We start from the raw sequence: 25,321 nt of genomic DNA, 5'->3' as shown, positions 1-25,321 counted from the left end.
ATCCATGCAATAGTACTGACTAAATGAATCGGAAGGGAGATCGATCAGAGAATGGCAGTCAGAAGTTGAAGGAACACGTATGAAGAACCAGTGTGTACGATAGCGTTGAAAATTCTTTGTCTATATACAGATTATAAGAAAATTAAGATGTTATAAATGAGATTAAGGGAAATTGAGAATTAAGGACTTTCATATAATTAAGAGACAGGACTGTAGCACCTTAATAGAACACATAGTGATGTACCTTCTATACGGTTCAACTAATGTGTATGTTTTTGAAAATATTTAGAAGGTTTAGTCTGAGTAATGTGATATGATATGAAGATTAATGTGAATATTGCAGTCAAGTTTTGTCAGTTTGTGAAATAACATATTAATGTTACTTCTTGATGTCCTTACTTAATAAGGATACCTATAATTTTCTCTGATTAACATTGAAGTTTTGGATTGAGTTTCTTTGTATTGTAAATTGTATTAACGTGTCAAACAAACCTTTGCTATCGTTAATCCGAGTGTCTGAGTATTAGAATCCGATGCATCACTTCCAAAAAGATACGAATCTAAGCGGGAGAAAATAGATTATATTATAGGTCACGATTGCAAATCTGTAGTCATTATAGTACACCTTTGAGATCACTTCTTGATTAAGACATGTTTAACTCAACTAATAGCTTAGGTGGTGCAGCAAAAAAATATAAATATTCCTAATGTTTTAAGAGAAGTGAGATTTCAAGGACTTTGCCACGTTGGTTTTGTCTCGACCCTGAGGCAATTGCTTTGTGTTTTAGAGGTACCACATGACTCCTTAGGAAGGACCTAACGTATAGTACATATATTAATAGAATTTAAGAAAAGGGGGACACAACAATAGCTTCATTTCCCAGAATAGTAGCACAAATGACACATTGAGGTCATGGCAATTGGTCAGTGTCAGGGCATTGTATGAAACCAAATTTTAAAATACCTGTCCATATACTTACGAGTGAATGCAGACTTTCTTCTGTGTGCTAGTAGTGTTCCCCTCCTTTTGTACATCTTGGAGATCGCTCTGTAGGCTTGAGGTGGATGATTCACTGTTTGTTGCATCACAAACATCTTCAATACGAGATTTCTTAACACCAAAATTAAACAAAGTCCTTTGTCTCTTATGCATATTAACATTTAAATCTGTAGGCCTATTACTTTTAAAAAATCATGGAACTCAGGTATCGAAACAAGCACTTACACACTGCAATGCAAACTTGCAAAGAAACAGTATTCAGTATTGCTAGATTTGAGAATTGGATACAGACTACCTTGATCTTCAATTTCAATGGAAAAATTTTCTTTATACAGGTATCCCTTGCTTAACTTGGGTTTGCTTAACATGGGATTTGATTAATTCAGCAAAATTAATTGCGACAATCCTTTTTATATACATGGCAAGAGTTTCAATTAACACGACTTTAAATTTATCACGCAAAAACATGCAATCCTAGGAGTGTTTCCTGGCCAAGAGAAAGAAAGTCGTGAGTGATGACGTCATTCCTCCAACACAGCTGCACCCCCAGAACCTGACAGCCAGCCAGTTACTTCGCTGCCAGCATTAAGAGTGGGTGTATTGCAAACTCCAATTGTTCTGCAGGACAGAACAATTGGAGCTTGCTGTATTTACAAATTACGTTCTTTGTAAATTTTACAGCCCATTAATCATGTCGAAGAATAAGAGCAATCCCATAACCAGGTCATTAAGTGAAAGGGAAGTAATTACCTTAGATACGAAACTTAATATAATTAAAAGATTTAAACGTGGTGAAAGTAAAAGTAAGATTACAAGTGAAGTTGGTTTCAATAAGTCTACAATACGGACTATTTTATCCAAAGCTGAGGAGTATTGCGAGCAAGGTAAAGTTGCATCTACATCTGCAAGTATGCAATGCACACGTAACTGAAGTGCTATAATGGCTGAAATGGAAGATCTGTTGATTATTTGGGTGGAAAACTGCAGTCAAAAGAGAATTCCAATTGGTGCCTATAATAGCACGGCCAAAGCTCTAAGCCTCTTTTCAAGACTTAAAGAGACTAAATAAAAAGACTATAAAGAGAATAATAATAATAATTATTATTAAAATAAATCATGATGGCATGAAAGAGTTAACGAAAGATGAGCGAGTGGCGTTGTATAGTGACTCCATTATTAAAGGTGTGGTAGAGGATAGAATGCACAAGGTATGTTTTCCAGGCAGTAAAATGAGTACAGTGATTGAGGCTTTGGATATAAGGTGGGAGCGAGCAAAAGAGTTAATAGTATTAATTGGTATGAATGATTTCAGAGAGGACAAAGAGCGTTTCAGAATGGATATCAGGTGGCTGCTTGGAAGGATAAAAAAGAATTGTGTGACAGGAAGGTTAGTCAGTGTGTTGCCTAGGTATGACTGTGGTGAAATGAGGTGGAGAGCAAGGATTATGAATGATATGCTGGCTGAAATGTGTGAGGAGATGGGAGTACAGTTTGTTAATGTGTGGAATGAGTTTGAGGGACGAAGTGAGCTGTATGGGAGCGATGGACTGCATTTGATTGGTTATGGTGTGAGTCGCTTGGAGAGAGCGCTGCTGGAAGGTAGAGAAGTGAATAGAGAGAATGAATCAGATCGAGAGGGGAGTGATTTGGAAGAGCAGGAGAGTAAGACAGGAGAGATTGAAGAAGTGGATATGAATGGGGAAGTGAGTGGTATGAGTATAGAAAATGAGAGAATGGGTGTGCAAGAGGAGAAGGGAAACAGGGAGGCTCAGGGTGGACAGAGGTACACAATCATGAGAAAGGTGGATTCTCCAAGAGGAGGTGAGAGCATGTGTAGGCAGGAAAGGAATGGGATGACCAGCAATCAAGAGGAAACAGTTGGAATTGAAAAGGATTCTAAAATGAACAGGCATAAAGGGAAATGGCCCCAGTCGAGCATGGAGAGATCACATCGAGTGAGTGGTATCAGTGGAACTAGCTGTAGATCCAGAAATGAGCTGTTGTGTTTGTATACAGATGCTAGAAGTATAAGAAACAAGGCAGATGAAATGGTTGCACTAATTGCGTCTGTTCACCCAAAGATTCTCGGAATAAGTGAGACATGGTTGGAAGAGGATTACATCCTGACAGGAATAGAAATGGAAGGGTATGATGTGTTTCGTGAGGATAGAATGGGTAAAAAGGGAGGGGGGAGTGCTATTGATGATAGAGAAAGAGTTATGTCCATATAAAGTAGAGATGCAAGAGGGAAATAGTGCCAGTGGTTTTGAGGCAGTAGGGTGTGAGATAGAGGTGAATGGATTCAAATACTTGGTGGGATGTTGTTATAGACCAGGTAATATGGATGGTGGTGATGTGAAATGTATAGTCAAATTAGCTAAGCAAATAAGAAAAGGGTGATCATTATGGGTGATTTTAATTATGGCAATATAGACTGGAATGATGAGATAGCAACTGGAAGTAATGAAAATGAGTTTCTTGAGTTTTTGAGGGATAACTACCTCAGACAGTATGTAACAGAGGGCACACGAGGATTAAGGGTCTTGGATTTGATCATCTCATCAGAGGATGTAATTATAAATGAGGTGTCAAATCATCCACCAATTGGTGAGAGTGACCATGAGGTGATTACCTGGGTGGTTGCCAGCAGTGCAAGGACCCCTGTGAGAAAAGGGTATATGTGGAACTATGAAGGGGGGGGGGTGATTATGAAAAGCTCAGGAGACAGCTTGTGGGTGTGGTGTGGAATGAGAAGTTAGCTGGAAAAAAGATCAATGCAGCTTGGGGGATTTTCAAAAATTATCTAGTAGATGCAATGTCTAAATGTATTCCAAGGGTGAGAAGGTTAAATAAGGTAGGTGTGAGATGGATGAATAAAGAGATTAAGCATGCAATACAGAGAAAAAGGGCATTGTGGAAGCAGCATAAGAGAAGTGGAAATAATCAATTTCATGAGGTCTACAAAGACCAGTCAAGGAGGGTGACTTGGTTGGTGAGAGTAGCTAAAGAGAGGTATGAACAGCAGTTAGCTAATGAAGCCAAAAATAATCCTACGGAGTTTTTTCAATATGTAGCCAGTAAAAGAAAGAATGATTATGGAAGGATGAAATTGATTGGAAAATTGTATAAAGACAGCTGTTGCAGAATGTGTTTGGTGGAGATACTTAATGAGCAGTTCATAAAGATCTTTCAATCTTGTGAATATGACTTCATGGAGAGATTGAGAGCAGTTGATGATGGGAGGAGAGACTGACTGTAAATGAGCAAGAGGTGTTTGGGGAGTTAAGTAAACTAGATGCAAATAAGGCTGTGGGACTTGATAATATATCACTGCGTATTCTGAAGGAATGTGCCAGGGAGTTGACACCTGCCTTGACATATTTTTTTAATACGAGTCTTGCACTTGGTCAAGTCCCTAAAGAGTGGAAGGAGGGCAAGATTGTGCCACTTCATAAAGGAGGTGATCAAACTCAAGCATCAAACTATAGGCCTATCTCTGTGTCAGGTGTTGTGGTTAAGTTGTTGGAGAAGCTTGTGAGAACTAGGATCCAGAGTTGGGTTGACAACAATGGTATAATCTTTGATGGACAGCATGGATTTGCTAATGGGAGGTCATGTTTTAGTAATCTACTTACTTATTACAATAAAGTGGCTTAGTTGGACAGAGGAGAAGGATACACAGTAATATACTTGGATTTCGCAATGGCTTTTGATAAAGTACCTCATGATAAGTTGACAGTCAAACTAGAGCAGATGGGGTTGGATATTAGATTAGTGCATTGGATTGGAAGCTGGCTATCTGATAGGTATCAAGAAGTTGTGTATGGGGATGCGATAGCCAGGAAAAGGAAAGTCACTAGTGGAGTGCCTCAGGGGTCTGTTTTAGGTCCATTACTGTTTAACTTGTATATTAATGATATTGGTGAAGATTTGAATGGAGATATTCAGTTGTTTGCAGATGATGCAAAGTTGAGATGAACCATAAAGAGTAGTGAAGATGTTGTGGCCTTACAAGAGGACTTGAATAAATTGAGTGATTGGGCACGGAAATGGTGATGTGAGTTCAATGTTGCAAAATGTAAGGTTTTAAAATTTGGAAAACAAAGATGGAATGCAGAATTTATGCTTGGTGAGAATATATTGTTGGAGGTAGAGGAAATAAGAAATCTGGGGGTGATAGTGGATAAGGATCTAAAATTTAGGGGACACATCGCCAAATTTGTGAAGACAACACGAAGGCTACTGGGAATGATGCGGAGGACACTGACGTGTAGAAGTAGGGAGATTCTTGTTCCATTGTATAAGGCTTTGATTTGGCTACACATGGACTATTGTGTGCCCAGATTTGGTCACCGGGTTTTCCCTTCAGAAGGATGAAGAGATGTTGGAAAGGGTCCAAAGGCAACTGACTAAGGTAGTTTCTGACCTCTGGAATGTTGAGTATGAGAAAAGATTGAGATTATGTAATTTGCAGAGTCTGGTGGAGAGGAGGAAAAGGGGAGATATGATAGAGACCTACAAGTTGGTAAGGGGTTGTTATAAGATCAATGGTGTAGAAGTTCTACAGAGAATAGTGGGAGATCAGGGAAGAACCAGAGCTCATCCCTGGAAACCGTATAGAGAGGGTGTGAGTAGGGGAGTGAGAGGCAGGTTTTTTCATGCAGAGTTGTGAATGATTGCCATGCCTTACCTGAGAGTGTGGTGTCTGCAAGATGTTTGAGTGTGTTTAAGACATGGTATGATGAGATGTGTGTGTGTGATAAAAGGACCTCCCAGATGAGTCTTTGACTTCATGATGTCTTGGGGTAATAATAATAATAATAATAAAATATATAAAGAGGATAATTGAAAATTCACAGCTAGCAAAGGCTGGCTTGAAAATTTTAAATCTAGGGCTGGACTAAAGAATGTGAAAATAACAGGTGAAGCTGCAAGTGCAGATGAAGATGCTACATTTACATTTCCTCCTGAGCTGCAGAAAATTATCTAAGAAAATTATTACGATTTCCACCAAATTTTCAATGTAGACGAAACTGGCCTCTATTGGGAAAAAATGCCATCTAGAACTTTTATATCAAAAAAAAAAAAAAGAAGAAGCACAGCCTGGCTATAAAGTATCAAAAGAATACTTTACTGTTATGCCTGGAGGGAATGCTAATGAAGATTTTAAATTGAAACTGCTGCTTTTCTATCGAACTCATAACCCAAGTGATTTAGAAGGATGTAACAAGAACTCTTTATCTGTAATTGGGTGAATCAAAAGGCTTGGGTTACCCAAAGTCTATTCAAAGATTGATTTGTCTTATTTTTGTCCCACAGTTGAAGCTTATTGCAAGAGAAATAACTTAGCTTTCAAAGCTCTTTTGCTTTTAGATAACGTACCTTGTCATCCAAATTCTTTTAATGATCTGTGTGAGAATGCGAAAGTTTTATTTTTTCCACAAAATATGACATCATTGCTAGATTCCATGGACATGGGCATCATTGCAACTTTCAAAGCCTATTTTCTTAAAATAGCATTCTCAATGGTAGTAGAAACAATAACAGGAGAAAATGCAATTATGCTCCAAGGATTTGGGAAAAATTTTAACATTAAACACACAGTTGGAAACAGTCATGACTCATGGGAGCAAGTGCCTTCTAGCTGCATGAGAGCTGTTTGGGAAAACCTTTTGCCAGAATTAGCTAATGACTTAGGTGGTTTTCAAAATCCTGTGAACAACGTGGTTGAAGAAATTGTTGCAATTGGTGAAGACCTTGGTTTTGATGGTGTTGATGTAGAAGATTTTAAAGAATTATTTGATTTAAATTCAAAAGATTACAGTGACAACGATCTACTTGAAATTGAACAACAACAACATACATGTGAACACAATGAACGAATGGAACGTGAAGATGAGGTTTCAAAGGAGATAAATATCAAAGAACTGGATGGAATATTTCACAGTTTAGAATCACTTAAGTAGCAAGTGGTGGATATGAATCCAGATGTTAATCTAAGAATGCTTATGTACTCCAGAGAGTCATTTTGCTTGTTATCGTAAAATTTATGCTGATAAGAAAAAACTAAAACTGTTCAAACGACTCTTGATAACTTTTTTATAAAAAATTGCCATAATTAATGTGGGTACAAGCATTTATTAAACATTTATTTTACATTCATTTTTTATCTTTCCTAAAAGAGGACCATATAAAAACAAATTATTAATACAGTAATCGATCATGGACAAATTGTAATTTTTACCATTGATTATTATATTTGATTAACGTGACTTCAATATACGCTGTAACATAGGGGGATTAATTAATCACGTTAGTCAAGGAATACCTGTACTTCCTTGCTGATTGTCACTGACATTTGCAATACAGATGCTATTTCATTCAGTTTTGAGAACTTAGGATACCCTGCCCATTGTTGTAATTGGCTTGCAGGCAATTTTTATGGTTTTGATATATGTAGTAGCATCGAGGGATTAATTAATTGCATTAATCAAGGGATACCTGTACTTCCTTGCTGATTGTCATGACATTTGCAACACAGATGTTATTTCGTTCAGTTTTGAGAACAGAAGATACTCTACCCATTGGCTTGCAGGCAATTTTTATGACTGGTGTAAACAGCAGTATTCCCTTTCCGGAATATTGAAAGATTTTGATGTCTGAAAATGAACGTAATTCGTAAATACTTCCATGTTTAAAAATATGCAGCTTGGTCACTGAATTTCATTTATTCATGAAATATTTTATTCATGAATAAATGTTTTCATGAATAAAATATTTATTCATGAAAAATGCTTAGAAAACTAAAATGACAAATTCCAGGAGAACTTCTTGCTGCTCGGTATAATTGATGCCAGGACACAGTACTGAGCTGCATCCTGTGGTTGAGAAACACTGCTCTAGGCTAACTGGAAACACTCTAGTTTCTTTGAATCTGCATTTCTGAGCTCTCACGGAACAACTTTCAAGACTCATTCCATAAATCTCTCATTCTGTGAAGGTCATACATTTTACACACAGTGCAGTGAACATAATTGTGCATGTTAAAATCAACTGCCATTGTTTTTTTCATCGGTGCTATGAAGCACAATACAGTGTACAAGAAAACAAATATTAAGCCTTTGGAAATTAGAAAATTAAGCACACTAGCCTTACAATAATCAAACAAATGCTCATAAATATAGCAATGCAAGAAGAAAGATTTCATTATTGCTAAATACTTCCAGCTTATGTTTCAGCACCGAAAATCACCACATGTACTCAGGTGTATGATTACAATTTACTGTGTATGATACACTTGATGTTTAAGGTCATTCATAAAATGGAATATATAAAAATGCAAATGCCTTACCCTTGAAGTTGGATGGTACTGTTAAGAGGAGTGGAGTGCCTCTGTGAGTGATTCATCCCTCCTTAAAAAAAAAAATCCAACAAAAATTATCTCAGCAAGAGTTTCACTTATTTCTGATATCAGGATAAGTTAATCCAGATCATTATCTGTGTCACTTTATTCTTGACTTTAAATTTAAGGTGATCAGGTTATCTAAATAACCTTGTCTAGTGTTGTTATCTCAGGACAAATGAACACACATAATTCACAGAGAAGATTGGAGAGAAATGTTTTTGATCTTTTGAATGATGTCCTATATATCTGTGGTTGATCTTATCAATTGACAATATGTCCTAACTCTAAATGAAATAAATACTTTCCTGAGATAATTCTTGTTTTTGATCTTTTTATTTAATTTTTTTTAAAGGAAGGGTCACCACCCAGACTGGTTTTGACCTTTATTGAGGTATGTTTAAGTGCGAGAATATCTCTCCAAAAACTCATGCGATCCATCAGTGAGTGATGCTATGGATTATTTAACTCAGCGGTAGTTCCACTCAGTGACAGGCTCATCCTGCCACCAAGAAGAACTCTCAGTGATGGCTCTGCCCAATGGCAGGTTCACTCCACCACTAAGCAGAGATGCTCATATCTCAGGGAAAGCAACCAATTCTGCAGAAAAACACATTATTGGAAACCAAATCCAGAAATGATACAAAAGGTGAAGTAATGCAGAAGTCATGTTTCCATATACAAGTAGCCAAAAGGTGTCACAATTTATTCCTAAAATACTCTGGATTAGAGACAGATGTTGAAAGTTTTACCACTTGTTATAATATAAATTAAAAATTCCAAGAAATTATATTCTTGTTTTAATCCTATATCCAAATGTAAGCAAAGTTAGCGAGTGAAGTAACTTCATGATTGAGCAATTCGTATATAGAGGATAACGACTTCACATCACTTGCCTTACTATCCCATAATGCAAAGCACATATCCTTACAGACATGTATAATGCTATGCATTATGCGAAGGGTCACTGCCTAGACCAGTTTCAACTTTTATTGAGGTCTCATCAGTGGGAGCCAAACCCAGAAGTGATACTAAGGGTGAAGTAATGCAAGTCATATTTCCATATACAAGTAGCCAAAAGGTGTCGCACCTTATTATAAAATACTCTGGATTATAGGTAGATGTTAGAAAAGAAAATCAAATACAGCTTGTTGACATGACACAGTGAGGATTGCCAAAGTGGATACAAATAGATGATGGAAGGAAGGTGGGGGGTGGAAAACAGAATGGAGATAATTGAGAGAGACCTTTGTCCTTGTCCAGGAGTATACTGATTCATTTCGAAGAAGAAGAAGAGCTATAACAGAACTATTGCTATACCTTGCTATCAAAGATAAAAAAAGAGAAAAATTTAATTTCTGATTAAAATAAGCAATGTTTAGTAATGAGCACATTTCAGATTTTTAAATATTATGTTTTATGATTCTTTGTTTTACTTATTTCTTTAGCCTGGCACAAACATCATTAGCATCAACTTCTTTCGTTTGTTCCGTGTGATGCGATTGATAAAGTTGCTCAGTCGTGGAGAAGGTATCAGAACCCTTCTTTGGACATTCATCAAGTCTTTCCAGGTATGATAGCATTTATTATATGAACAACAAAAAATTATACTAGGAGGTTGCACCAGGAAAGTTAATGTGTTTTCATTACATAAATTTCTGAAATTAGAAGATTTCTATTTCTCTTATGGGATTTCTGTTTATAGTATATACAGTGAAACTCTTGGAGTAAATTTGCAATTTCATTTCACAGTTACGTTCATTTCACACGAAGGTGAAATAGTCCCACTCCACGAGCATGGTTCTAGGACAGAAGTTTACAATTACATACCAGTCTATATATCTGCAGCTGCAGTTATGGTACTGGAAATGTTGGTCAGGGCATGTTTAGCATGAGTAGTGAATAATTATTATTTATTATTATTATTATTATATGGGCACCTCTGGAGTCTGAAGACATATTGCAGGAGACCCAAACTATCCACACAATCTATCATACCACTCCTTGAATCCATTAACAGATAAAGCACTCAGAAATAAATGACTCTGGCAACCAATCCACTCATCATTCACAACTCTCCAATCAAAAAATCTAGTCCTCACATCCCTACTAACCACATCTTTACTCAACTTCCAGGAATAACCCCTTGTTCTATTCCCTCTAGTCAAGGTGTTGAAATATTTACCCTACATCAATCCTATAAAACCCTTTAAGCAACCTAAATGTTTCTATCATATCCCCTCTTTTCTCCCATCAACCAACTTCTGCAATTCCATACACCCCTCAATCTATCCTCATAGGGAACATTCCATAAGCCACTCACTGTCTTGGTCACTTGCCTCTGAATCCTCTACACTGTTTCCTCATCCCCCCCAGAATATTTAATACATTCTTCTTCTTCTTCTTCTTATTATTATTATTAATATCAGACCTCTATAGAGGTCTGATGTTAATAATATCAGACCTCTATAGAGTCAAAAGACCCATAGCAGGAGGTCGCATTCTCTCACACACAAAAAAAGATTATTGTGCCTTAAACTCACTCAGCAATTATGAACTCACCACATTCTCAGACAATGTATTTTATTCACCAGCCATTCTCTATACAAAGAACTTTCTCCTCACTCCCTTGCTCACCCTCCTCATACAGTTTCCAAGGATGACCTCTTGTTCTACCCTTGTCTCCCATTGCTCTATGATAAAGCTCCTCCACATTCTGGTGACAACCCCTCACCAACTTATAAACCTCCTTCTTCTATTCAGAAAGATCTGCAAATTGAATCCTCTCAATCTGTTTTCAAATTTCATATTCCAGAATCCTGACACTGAATTAGAGAATCTTCTCTAGACCTTCTCTAAGATACCCTCATTCCCTTGCAAACCAAGGAACTAAATCTGCACAGAATAGCCATTCATTTGCAGGTTCTTGGCATCACTGCTATAATCCATTGTGATGTTATCAAAGTTGTAGTAATGCGATCCCTAAACTTCAAGTCTCTGTCCAACACTACTGCCAGATTTCTCATCTCTTTCAGCTTCTTCAAAAATTACCCAATATTTGTATACTCTATATCACATCCTAACCTACCAGATTTCAATCCTTTGCAACATTAAATTGGTAGCTCCACTCACAAAGTCTAACTAAATTTACTGTAAATTTACCACGACATCTGCTATTATTACACTAGTTTGCATCATCTGCACACAACCATATTTCCAGTTAAGCCTGTTCCAGTTTATCTAACATATACATTAAACAATAATAGTCTCAAAAAACATCCCTGTTGCACACTGATAGTGACTTTTCTCTTTTTGAATACCACTCCTCCATATACAACTGCTGATTCCTATCTAACAACCAGTCAGCTATCTAACTCACTAGTCTCTTATTACTTTCCAATTTAGTTACTTCATCTATCAAAGGCCTTTGAACAAGTATACCACTGTATATTTATCTCCCTTATCTAATGCGTTGAATGCCCTATTGTAATATATGAGTAGGCTGCTAAAAGATGGCCTCCTGTTTACTATACAGACCATCACAAAGTATGCTACTTACCAAATTTGGAATCCTAGTCCAACATAACCTATCTAACACTTTAACCACAACCCCTAGACATACATATAGAAATTGGTCTGTGAATTGCAGCTTCAGATCTATTCCTTTATCCCCATTCACTCCCTTGCTCACACCCTCCTTATATAGCTTCCAGGGATGGCTTCTTCTTCTCCTCCCATTTTAATCCTATAACAACCACTTACCAACTTGTCTCTATTATATCTTCCTCCTATTCACTAGATGTTGCAAATTGCATATTCTCAACATTTCTTCATACTCAACATTTGAGAGACCAGAAACTACATTAATCCATTGGCTCTTAAACCTTTCCAATATCTCTTCATCCTTTTGAAAATAAGATAACCAAATCTCTGCACACTACTCCATATAGGGCCTAATCAAGGCCTTATATACAAAGGAACCAGAACTTCATAATTCTACAAGTCAGTGTCCTCTGCATCATTGCCAGAATTTGTTGTTTTGTCCTCCCAATTTTAGCAATCTGTCCTCTAAAGTTAATATCCTTACCCACTATCACCTCCAAAATCTGTTATTTTTTCCAGCTCCAACATTATATCCTCACCAAGCAAACTATACATCCCATCTTTTTTCCTAATTTTAAAACCTTACATTTTGTAACAGTGAACTTGCATCCCCACTTCTGTGCCCATTCATTCAGTCTATTGAAGTCTTCTTGTAAAGCCACAACATCTGCTCTACTCCTGGTAGATCGTATCAATTTTGCATCATCTGCAAACAGCTGTATATCCCATTCAAATCTTCCCCAATATCATTAACATATGACGTGGGGGGGGATCTGGAAAGTTCTGATAAACACTTAGAACAAAAATGATATTAAAGCAACTATATTATTATTATTATTATTATTCAGGCATCCATGGAGTCAAAAGACTCATCTTGGGCGGTCCTTCCTAGGAAACACAAAGTCTATCATACCACTCCTTGAAATCATTGACCGTTCTTGTTCTCACCACTCTATCAGGCAATGCATTCCACGGTTCAACTTAACCACCCTCCATGCAAAGAAACCACTCCTCACCTTCTTGCTCACAATCTTCCTTTTGTAACTTCTAGGGATGGCCCTTTGTCATTGCTCCTTCCCACTGTTCCACCAAACAAAAGCACTCCCCAGTGTCAACCCTATTCTTGTAGATAAGCACCAACCCTGTAACTACCAACAAGTCTCAATCATATCACCTCTCCTCCTTCTATCTACCAAACTCTGCAGTCCACATTCCCTCAGCTGATCCTCATAACTAACATTGTACAGTCCTGAAACCATCTTTGTTATCTGTCTCTGTTCCCTTTCCACAGTTAATTTATCCCCTTCAAATCCTGGGGACTTGATTTGAGAACAGTAGTCTAAGTGTGGTATAATCAGGGTCTTATACAATGGAACGATAATGCTTTTATCTCTCTGCAGGTCAGCATCTCTTTCAGTATTGCAGCAATCCTCTGGGTTACCTTCATCACCTTTGCAATGTTCCCTGAATTTCAGGTGTCTATCAATCATCTCTATTGTCTCCCCTACTTCCTCCAGTACAGCTCCTCCAATCGAGTATGGCCTCCCATCGATGTATCCCAAACTTCAAGACTTGACATTTTGCTGCATTAAACTGACACCCCCATTCATTTGGCCATCTGTCTGGTCTGTTCAAATCCTCTTGCATTGCTGCCACATCTGCACTATTACTAATAACCCTTCCCAGCTTCACATCATCTGCAAACAACTGAATATCCCCCTGCAATCCATTGACAATGTCATTGATATAAAGGTTAAACAATACAGGTCCCAGTACTGAGCCCTGTGGGATCCCACTTGTAACCTTCTGCCTCCTTGATATTGCCTCATCATACACAGCTCTCTGATACCTATCAGACAGCCAATCATGAATCCAGTTGACTAACCCAACATCTAAACCCATGTGCTGCAACTTAAATATCAGCTTATCATGTGACAATCTGTCAAATGCCTTTGCAAAATCCAAAAAAATGGCAGTATATGCCTTTCCCTCATCAACTGCTCTTACACTTTATTATAAAAGATAATCATATTACTAAAGCAAGAGCACCCCTTCACATGTTGGCTCTCAAAGGAAAAAAAATACGAGGATATAAGAATATAAGAACATAAGTTATCTTCATAACTCTGCTACTAGTATGTTATTCTTGTGGTTATATCAGTTCAGTTATATCAGCTTTAATATCATTTTTGTTCTAGATGTTTATCGGAACTTTCCAGACCTCCCCTCATTCACTTTAAACAACAATGGCCCTTAAACAGACCATTGAGTCACATTACTAGTAACATTCCTCTTTTGGGATATTGCTTCCCCATACACAACTTGCTGATATCTATCAGATAACCAATCTCCAATCCAATGTAATAGTCTAATATCCAACCCCATTCACTCTAATTTGACTATCAACTTATTATTATTATTATTATTACCCAAGACCTCATGGAGTCAAAGACTCATCTGGGAGGTCCTTTTATCACACACACACACATCTCATCATACTGTGTGTTAAACACACTCAAACTCCTTGCAGACACCACAATCTCAGGCAAGGCATTCCAATCATTCACAACTCTGCACAAAAAAAACCTGTCTCTCACTCCCCTACTCACACCCTCTTTATACAGTTTCCAGGGATGACCTCTGGTTCTCCCCTGATCTCCCACTATTCTCTGTAGAACTTCTCCGCCATTGATCTTATAACAACCCCTTACCAACTTGTAGGTCTTTATCATATCTCCCCTCTTCCTTCTCTCCACCAGACTCTGCAAATTACATAATCTGAATCTTTCCTCATACTCAACATTCCAGAGGTCAGAAACTACCTTAGTCAGTCGCCTTTGGACCCTTTCCAACATCTCTTCATCCTTCTGAAAACCCGGTGACCAAATCTGGGCACAATAGTCCATGTATGCCCTAATCAAAGCCTTATACAATGGAACAAGAATCTCCCTACTTCTACACATCAGTGTCCTCCGCATCATTCCCAGAAGTCTTTGTGTTGTCTTCACAATTTTGGCGACGTGTCCCCTAAATTTTAGATCCTTATCCACTATCACCCCCCAGATCACGTGGTAATCGTACAAAAGCCTTTTAAAAATTTAAGTACACTACTACTACATATCAATATCATTTGTCTAACGCAGCTATCACCTTATTGTAATAAATAAGTGGATTATTAAAATATGACCTCCCTTTAGCAAATCCATGCTGTCCATCAAAGATAATACCAGTGCCGTCAAACCAATTCTTGATTGTAGAATTTTGGATTTTAGATTCTGGATCCTGGATTTCATTAGCCTCTCCAGCTCTTTAACCTCAATGCCTCGCACAAAGATTGGTCTATAACTTTCTGTCGTGGTACAGAAAGTTATAGACCAATCTATAACTCTATCTATAATCTTGGCATCTGCCTTGACATATTGTCAAGGCAGATGTCAATTCCCTGGCACATTTCATCAAAATATGTGATGATGTATCATCAGGTCCCACAGCTGTATTAACATCAAAGTTGTTCAATTCCCCATATACCTCTTGCTCCCTCACAATTAGTTTCTCCATCTCAACCACTGCTCTCAAAATCTCCATGATATCACATTCACAAGGATAAAAGACTTTTGTGAACTATTAATTGAATATCCCAACCATATCCTTTGCAGCAGTTGTCCTTATATCATTTTTTCCAATCAATGTCATCCTATCATACCATTTTCTCCCCTTGCCCACATATTGAAAGAACTCCCTTGGGATTTTTATGGTTTTGTTATCTACCTTCTGCTCATACTGCACTTTTGTTATCCTTACCAACCAAGCCACCCTTCTTGCCTGTTCTTTGTCCTCCTAATGGAACTGAGTATTACTACTCATCATATATTACCTCCATAATGCCTTTGCATTGCATGCTTAATCTCCCCATTCTTCCATTTTACACATATATTCAGTACCATCAACAGGGTGTAGCATAGAAGCAGCCTGCCTCACGGCGCAGCTTAATAAGGGTGCTCGTTCAGTCATATTGTGGTAGACGGTGTTCCTACATAGCAAGTGCGAAAGAAGATTTTTCAAGCTTAAACTGATTAAAAATTATTTGTGAACAGCAATGACCGAAGAAATATTGGTTGGTCTAGCAATTATATCGATAGAGGCGGACATAGCTTATAATTTAAATTTAGAAGAGCGTATAAACAGTTTTAATGTGCAATATCCCCATGGAGCATACATTTAATTAATATTATTATGTAATCGTTTTGTATTAATGTTTCTCTTGTAATCAAAACAAAATAGCAATTGGAGATTTTCTTATATTTTTCTTATCAGGGGTGATATTTAATTGTTTGCCTCAGGGCATGATCTAATCTGGTGATGGCCCTGCCTGTATTATTTAGCTTTCTGACTCTTGGAATACATTAAGACATTGCATCTACTAGATACTTCTTGAGTATTGCCGAAGCAGCATTGATATCCTTTCCATTCCAATTCCTCAGTCACTGCTACAGTTGCAAGCTGTCTCCTGAGCTTCTCATACTCACTAGCCTTGTAGTTCTACATATACCATTTCCTCACAGAAGTCCTTACAAGTCTGGCAACCACCCAGGTAATCACTGCATGGTCACTCAAACAAACTGGAGGGAGATTTGACATAATTTATAATGACTTCCTCTAATGAGATGATGAAATCTAAGACCCTCAATCCTTGCATGCTCTCTGTTCCATACTGCCTGAGGTTGATGTAGATGTTCACCCAGACAAGAAGAAGAAGCCCACAGGACTCCTATACCATACATTAAAGGCATCTCTGAACATGTGGCAGAAATTATGAGCAATATCAATATCAACGTAGCAATATCAACTTATTGCTACCTACAAGCCTATCAACCAAACTCACAACTTGCTACTTTCTCCAAAAGACAAACTCTCACCAATGATGCCACCTGGCATATACTTCGTATATGCCAGGTGGAATCATTGTGACTTGTTCGTGTAACTTGTCTTACTATGGACAAACAGGAAGATCTATAAATAAACGTATCTCTGAACATCGAGACGACATCGGCTGTATCAAACCTCACAAATCTGGCCTTGTACAACATGGAATTGAAAATGCTAAACACAGGATCCAATGGCAAAATGCCAAGTTACTACATAGATCCACATATAAACATGAACGTTTATATAAAAAAAGTGCCGAAGCCTTATTTCATAGACCTAATCTTAATCAAAATGACTCTCTCACTATTCCATAAGTTTGGAAAATTGTTATCCTCAGTTGTATTCAATAATTTATCTGCTATATTTTAATTTAGTTTAAGTAATTTTTAATCCATGAACATACAACTGTAAACATAGAGGGATTCTAATTTAAGCATGCTCACTACTGTTTCTTGAATTCAATTCCTATTGTTGTTCGTTAGTTGTAGTGATGATGTCTTATGATACAGACAAAATATTTACATAATTAAAAAAAGTTATTTACTGGAGCATACATGTTATTCTATATAAAGGAACTTTGGAACTTGATAAATGAAGTTTCTCATATAGATGGAAAAAAATATATCATATATTAACTGTTCATTTGGGACAGTAATAATTTAATGGCTGTTTTCAGAAATTAGATACTTTAGATTAGATTAGATTAGTTGAATTTTAAATAGTTGATTATTTTTCCTTGGAAATGCTTCATATTAGGAATAGGGAAAAAGCTATCATTCTTGAAGAAGAAGGTAGTAAAAAGGAACGTTTTTTGTGACTTCTGGAAGGCATTTTATGGAAGAATATAGAAGTGTTAGAAATCAGGGATTTTCATATTTCTTACTCTAAATAGGAAATCTACAGTTACCAAAATTTTCCAGGCAAAGGATTTTTCTGCTGAAGATTTAAAGAAGTTGCTTCATTCAGTTTTACTTGATGTATAGTTAAATTTACCAGAGATAGATATTCTTTTTAGCTAGCATATTTTTTTGGGCCTAGATAAAATGTGACTCATTTAATTATTTTCTTTTTAATTTATAAGATGAGTTACTGTTAAGTTCAGAATGTTGTACATCATTATTTATGTATTTTAGAATTATTAAATCACTTTCCTTTTTTATGTAAATGTGAATACTCAGTTTACACTAGAAAATACATATATCCAGGATCTTACTTGTGTACTTAGATTTCAGTATAGAAATCTGATACTAATTGCAGCCTTTTTATACAGTTGGTGCAATCGATGATAGGATTTAATAACTAAAATAAACTCTTTATAAATCCTTCCTCCACCATACCCTCTACACTCAAGTGCCTCATGATGTCTCATTCATGAGACATCCTGCTGATAGAATACCTCAGTTATATCCTTTATAGCAGTTACCCATATACTGTTTTTTTATCCACTGATATTATCCTCTTAAAATCCCAAACACATTTTTAGCATGTCTCTGGGATGTTAATTGCCTTGATTGGCTAAGTTTCACTCATGCTGTACTTCTGTTATTATCAATTAAGCCATATTCATGAAGTATATGATTGTGACCTTTCATCTTGTGCTACCTTCATGAAGTCTTCTTATCTAGATTATAGCTTAATCTCTGCATTCATCAAATTTACTTCTGCCTTATCCTCCCTTGGTCATCATCATCATCTTGATTATTATTATTAATTAACACCAAATTTCCATGGAATCAAAAGACTCTTCATGGGTGATATACAGCATCACACACAGATCTCATCATACTGTGCTTTAAACCCATTCAGCATGTCTAATTTCTTCTCATACTGTACTTTTGCTATCCCCCACCAGCTAAGCCATGTTCCTGACCTGCTTATTCCCTGGGGAAAATGGTATGAGGAAGATTGTTCCTAAGAAGACAGGTGGAATGAAGGAAGGAGATGAGAAGTTGGTTCACCAAGTTTGAAGCTTGGCAGTGAATGGATGTTGACCAGCAATTGCTCATGTGGTTGCAGGTTTAAAGGAAAATGAAGGAATGGTAGTAGCCAGTTCAGCAAAAAAAAAATCATCCATGACAATAGCTATAGGACATTGTGTAAGGCATAAACAAAATATCTGTAAGATAGTGATCAGTGTTAGTGTGTTAAAGATGAGGGAGGAAGTCATTATTAGTTTAGTGGATTACTCTCTTCTAGATATGTCAGGCATTTTAGGGAAGTTGTTTGCACTCTTTTCCCACTGATATTGCTGTAGGTTTCCAGAGTCTTTCATATGGGATTGATATAAAAAAAACAAGCCCAAATGTGATGAGCTGCTTGTGAGAGTGGGACCTCCTACTATGAGTCTCTTGACTCCATAGAGGTCTGTTGATGATAATAATAATGATGATGATGTGAGAACAATATTTTAATGTCATACAGGACCAATTTAGGATTTATACAGTGTTAGAAGATGAACTAAGATTTAGTGTCTTGAGCAAAAAAATGACTGGGTTTTTTGGGAGTGAAGGAAGCCACGAATGTAATATTTTTATGCCAGGAAAAGACAGAGGTGTAAGTCCATCCAAGAAAGAAGATTTAATTTTGCATAGAGATCTGGGTATTACCAAGCTGAAAGAATATTTATCATCCTCTGGGCAACATAGATGCCATACATCAACAAATTAACACAGTGAGTGAGGCCTACCAATTATTATGGGAAACTTCAACTATGGGGACATAGATTGGAGGGAGGAAAGGGGCATGACAAGATTGAAGTGGAATTGATATAGTTGCTAAGGAATAATTACTAAAATAACATGTCATGGAAGGGACGAGGGGTTTGAGAGTGCTGGATCTAGCATTCTCAAACCCCGTGTAATAACATAAGAAGAAGATATGTACATAACCATGGTAAACACTCTGCTTACAACTGGGGACAGTGACCATGCAGTCTTGTTTTGGGAGAATGCAAAAATGTGTGATATTCTCTGTCAAGGAAGTATTTATATTGAACTATAAATCTAGTAATTATGACTGACTTATGAGGCATCTTGGAGTAGTACCATGGCTCAAGAGTGCATGGGAAGTGGTTAAGGATTGTTTGAGAGAAGCACTATCACACTGTATACCCAAGGTCAAGAAGATGGTGATTAAGTTGTTAAGTGGAGACATAAAACAAGTGCTGGAAAAAAAAAAAAAGCTTTGTGGTGGGAATATGAAGAAAAATGTGATTGTCATACTCATGAATAGTAAAATGCAAGCAAGAAGGGTGACTAGCATGGTAGTCACCCTTCTTGCTTGCACAAGAACGAAAGATTTGACTTTTGAATACTCTGTATGATTAAAATATCAGTCTAAATTTTGGAAGTTTAAATTTTGAAAAAAAAAACAAAAAAAACTGACATACTCAATGCAAGATGATTGAAACAGAATACTGTCTATATTTAAATTAATGCTTTTGATTTTGTCAACATAACTTGTTGAAACTGATCAAAAATTCTTTAAATAACTTAGCCATTATCCATGCTTTGTGTTTATTGTGCAGTTACTAGATGAAAAGAACTAGCAGTTACTTTTCATTTAAATATTGAAAGAAATGGGAGCTATCTGACTTTTCAATAATAACAGTTCCAGTGCTCTCCAACATGTTTCACAGAATAACAGTATGTGTTAAGCACACAATATTACAGAGTATTTGTAAACTTCACATGTACCATGATGATTTAATTATATAATACAATAGTTTATTATTTTGTTTTTATATTAGGCTTTACCTTATGTTGCCCTCCTGATTGTAATGCTGTTCTTCATATATGCTGTCATTGGAATGCAAGTAAGTATCGCTGGGAGGTAAAGAAAATTTTAAATTGTTGTATTTTAGCATTTTACAATATTCTTCATATCATGATTTTATTGATCTTATGATACACTATAAATATGTTTCCTTTCCATAGCATTTCATATAACTGGACATTTTTAATTATTATTATTATTATTATACCCTTCCACGAGGAAGACCATCTAAGGTGGGAATGGAATTAAATCCACAAATTATCCAAATTCACATTTATAACTAAACAGCACCTGTAACTACTACCAAATGTGTGTAAAATTGTGAAGGGACAAACTGGTGCACCCAGATGAAAGTCAACCCCACAGTTTGTGAATAATTCAGTGTTGGGGAGGGAAGAACAATGGGTAAATCATATACTAATTACCACTATGACCAAACCACTATACACATACCATTAAATTTACAACCCACATATGGATGCTAGGTGGTGCATACTGGATGGACTACGTGATCATGAGCTCACAGCTAAGTCATTGCTTTAATAATGATTTAATTATATTTTGATAATTATCAATTATAGCAATTATGTGTATGACTGGGTGGTTGATTGAGTGAGTTTAATTTTGATATACTGTGTGTGATAGATAAACTATGTTATTCATGGTGCTGATGTGAACAAAAACAATGGCACATAGACAACATTGTGCAAGGAGTTTGACATAAAGGAGTTTGTTAAATATTGGGTGTGCATGTGTTATGTATTCACTGCCAAGAGAAAATGGATTATGATATGACAGTGGCAGTGGAGAGAGAGAGAGAGAGAGAGAGAGAGAGAAAACATATCGTAGATGTTTTATGAGTCAGAAATGCGAATGTTGTTGGAAGTGAGAGAATGAAGTAGTAGAAGTTAGTACTGAAAGACATGAAACCAAAAGAAACTCTTAGTTTCTCTTGGTTTCATCTCAATAATAGTTTCTTTCACCATTATTTCAATAATGAAAATGGATTATGATATGACAGTGGCAGTGAAGAGAGAGAGAGAGAGAGAGAGAGAAAACATATCGTAGATGTTTTATGAGTCAGAAATGCGAATGTTGTTGGAAGTGAGAGAATGAAGTAGTAGAAGTTAGTACTGAAAGACATGAAACCAAAAGAAACTCTTAGTTTCTCTTGGTTTCATCTCAATAATAGTTTCTTTCACCATTATTTCAATAATGGTTTCTTTCACCATTATTGAAATAATGGTGAAAGAAATGGGAAAGAAAATATAAATGAGATGATTGAAAGTAGCAGTTAGTGTATATGAAAATTGTGGTGCTGTTAATTCTGGATAACATAGAAGATCTGAATAAAGAAGTAGCTCACTTGCATGTAGTTCTTCACAAGACAAAGTGTGAGATTGAAAGACCACAGGAACAGCAAGAGATTAGTTGAATTAAGAACAGAAAAGCAAGAGGTGTGAAACCAAAAAGAAAATTGTAAGAATAAATTATATACGGTGTGTAAGCAGAGAATTTTTCACGGCAATTCTATGATAAGGTGGTAGTTCAGGAAAGCACTTCAAAATCTTGTTTACCTAGTGCAAAATGAATATTAGCAATGCTGTCAGAATAGAGAAAGGGAAGGCGAGAAAATTAATGGATGACTATTTGTCATATATTGAAAAATTTTACACATCAATTTTATAAAACCCCTTTAATATCTTAAAAGTTTCTATCATGTCCCCTCTTTTCTGCATATCAACTAAACTTTGTAACCCACAAACCTTCATCTTATCCTATGGAATAGGGAGTATTCCACAGACCTGTTAACCATTTTGATCACTTGTATCTGAATATTTTTGACCATTTCCAAGAAACTCAGGTGACCAAATCTGTGCAGAGTAGTCAAGATGTGACCGAATCATAGTCTAATAAAGAGGGATAATAAATTTCTTATCTTTACTCGTTAGGACGTTTTTCAACATCCAAGTAATTCATTCAGCTATTTTACCCACTTTTGCTATATGCCCTCTGACTGCCAACTCTTTGTCTGACATTAACCTCAAGTCCTATCCTCATCAATTTCCTGCAAACCAGTACCATCAATGTGATACACCATATGCAACGTTTTCGATCTGAAGTGCATAACCTTACATTTTGCAACATTAAATTCATAATCATTATCCTTTTCCCACAATGCCAATTTATTTAAATCATCCTATAGGATATCTACATCACCTTTATCAACTATTGCTCTCCCCTGTTCTGCATCAGCAATCAACTGAATATCCCCTCTTAAATCTTTCCCTATGTGATTGATATACAAATTAAAGAGTAGTGGCCCTAGTGCCGAATCCTGAGGTGCTCCACTAGACACAATCATTCTCCTAACTACACTCTGCCATATACTGCTCTCTGCTGTCTGTCCATCAGGCATCCCTCTATCCAGACTACTAGCCTCATATCCATTCCCATCCTCTCCAGTTTTTTTAATAGTTTTCCATGTGGTAATCTGTCAAATCCCTTGGTAGAGTCAAGCAGTATCATGATGTAGCTATTATTGCTATCCAGTTCTGCTATCACTTTATTATAAAATGTTAATAAGGTACTGAGAGACAGGACACCATTCCCATCCGCTCCAGTTTTTGTAATAATTTTCCATGTGGTATTCTGTCAAATGCCTTGGTAGAGCCAAGCAGTATCATGGTGTAGCTAACTTTGCTATCCAATTCTGCTATCACTTTAATATAAAATGTTAATAAGTTTCTGAGACAGGACCTACCCTTTACAAAGCCATGCTGCCCACTATAGAGTATGGCATCCCTATCCACCAACTGTTGTACCTTTCACCTTTCCAATACTTTAACAACTACTTTTGATATATTATTTGGTCTGTAGTTTGCTATCTCTGTCTTGGAGCCACGTTTATGCAATGATATTTCTTACCCTCTTAGAACTCCCTTGGAACCCAGCCAGAGCTGAGACTTTAGACTGAACAACTTCATCAGAGGCATTGCCAATTCTCTTGACATTCACATAGTACATGTTCTGATATGCCATCCAGTCCCACTGCTGTGTTCACATTCATACTTTTAAATATGCTGAACACCTCCTATTCATCTACCTCAATGTTGATATGTATCTCTGTAACATCAGCAACTGTAAAATCACAACCTGATTGATACACTTTTGCAAAATGATCACTCAGCAACTCAACTATTTCTTTTGGTTCAGTCATCTTCCTACCATGAGCATTGTTTAAAGTGATTCTACCATAGTCCTTTTTCCTCTTGCTACATAACGAAAAAACTCTTTTGGATTTCCTTTGACCTGTTTGGCTAATTCTCTCTCATAGTCTGATTTGGCTCTCTCCTTACCATATTGGTCATCTTCTTCTTCTTCTTCTTATTATTATTATTATTATTCAGGCCTCCATGGAGTCAAAAGACTCTTCGTGGGAGGTCCTTCCTAAGAAACACAAAGTCTATCAAGACTCATCAAGGGGAGGTCCCCCCCCCCCTAAGAAACACAAAGTCTATCATACCACTCCTTCAACTCATTGACCGTTCTTGCTCTCACAACTCCATCAGGCAATGCATTCCATGGTTCAACCACCCTCCATGCAAAGAAACCACTCCTCACCTACCCTCTGGCTCACAGTTTCCTTTTGTAACTTCCAGGGATGGTCTCTTGTCATCACTCCTTCCCACTGTTCAACCAAGTGAAAGAACTCCTCAGTGTCAACCCTGTAACCACCTCTCAGCAGTTTAAAAATCTCAATCATATCACCTCTCCTTCTTCTTTCCACCAAACTCTGCAGTCCACATTCCCTCAGCCGTTCCTCATAACTATCATTGTACAGTCCTGAAACCATCTTTGTTATCTGCCTATGTACCCTTTCCACAGTTAATTTATCCCCTTCGAATCCTGGGGACCAAATCTGAGAACAATAGTCCAAGCATGGTCTGATCAGGGTCTTATACAATGGAATGATAACTGTTTTATCTCTGCAGTTCAGTGTCCTTCTCATTATTGCAGCAATCCTCTGTGTTACCTTCACCAAATTTGCAATATGTCCCCTAAATTTCAGGTTTCTTTCAATCATCAACCCCTGATCTCTTGTCTCCCCCTACTTCCTCCAGTATAACACCTCCCGTAGAGTATGCAGTGTCTCATCAATGTTTCCCAAACCTCAAGACCTTACATTTTGCTGCATTAAACCAATACACTCATTCATTTGCCCATCTATCTAGCTTATTCAAATCCTCTTGCAGGGCTGCTGCATCTGCACTATTACTAATAATCCTTCCCAGCTTTGCATCATCTGCAAACAACTGAATATCACCTTGCAATCCACTGATGTCATTGATATAAAGGTTAAACAATATAGGTCCCAATACTGAGCCCTGTAGAACACCACTTGTAACCTTCTACCTCTTTGATACTGCTCTACCATACACAACTCTATGATACCTAATGGACAGCCAATCCTGAATCCAGTTGACCAATCTGACATCCAGATCCATGTGCTGCAACTTGAATATCAGCTTATCGTGTGGCACCCTCTCAAATGCCTTCGCTAAGTCTAAGAAAATGACAGTATATGCCTTTTCCTCATCTAATGCTCTTGTAAC

The 25,321-nt window shown here is 36.9% G+C and overlaps 1 protein-coding gene across 1 annotated transcript in view; it reads left to right on the top strand.

Annotated features, from left to right (window-relative positions):
* LOC150108907 (muscle calcium channel subunit alpha-1-like) overlaps positions 1-25,321 on the top strand; it is a 1,617,925-nt gene that overhangs the window by 1,273,985 nt on the left and 318,619 nt on the right. Inside the window, exons 33-34 of the mRNA XM_090414483.1 lie at positions 9,851-9,973; positions 20,680-20,745. Of these exons, the coding sequence (XP_090270609.1) occupies positions 9,851-9,973; positions 20,680-20,745 (189 nt within the window). The remainder of the gene's footprint in view (positions 1-9,850; positions 9,974-20,679; positions 20,746-25,321) is intronic.

This window comes from Typopeltis vanoorti, chromosome 2 (genome assembly GCF_054136105.1).
Source record: "Typopeltis vanoorti isolate ZY-2024b chromosome 2, IOZ_Tvanoo_1.0, whole genome shotgun sequence".
NCBI lineage: Eukaryota > Metazoa > Arthropoda > Arachnida > Uropygi > Thelyphonidae > Typopeltis > Typopeltis vanoorti.
This window is presented reverse-complemented; position numbering and strand designations above follow the sequence as displayed.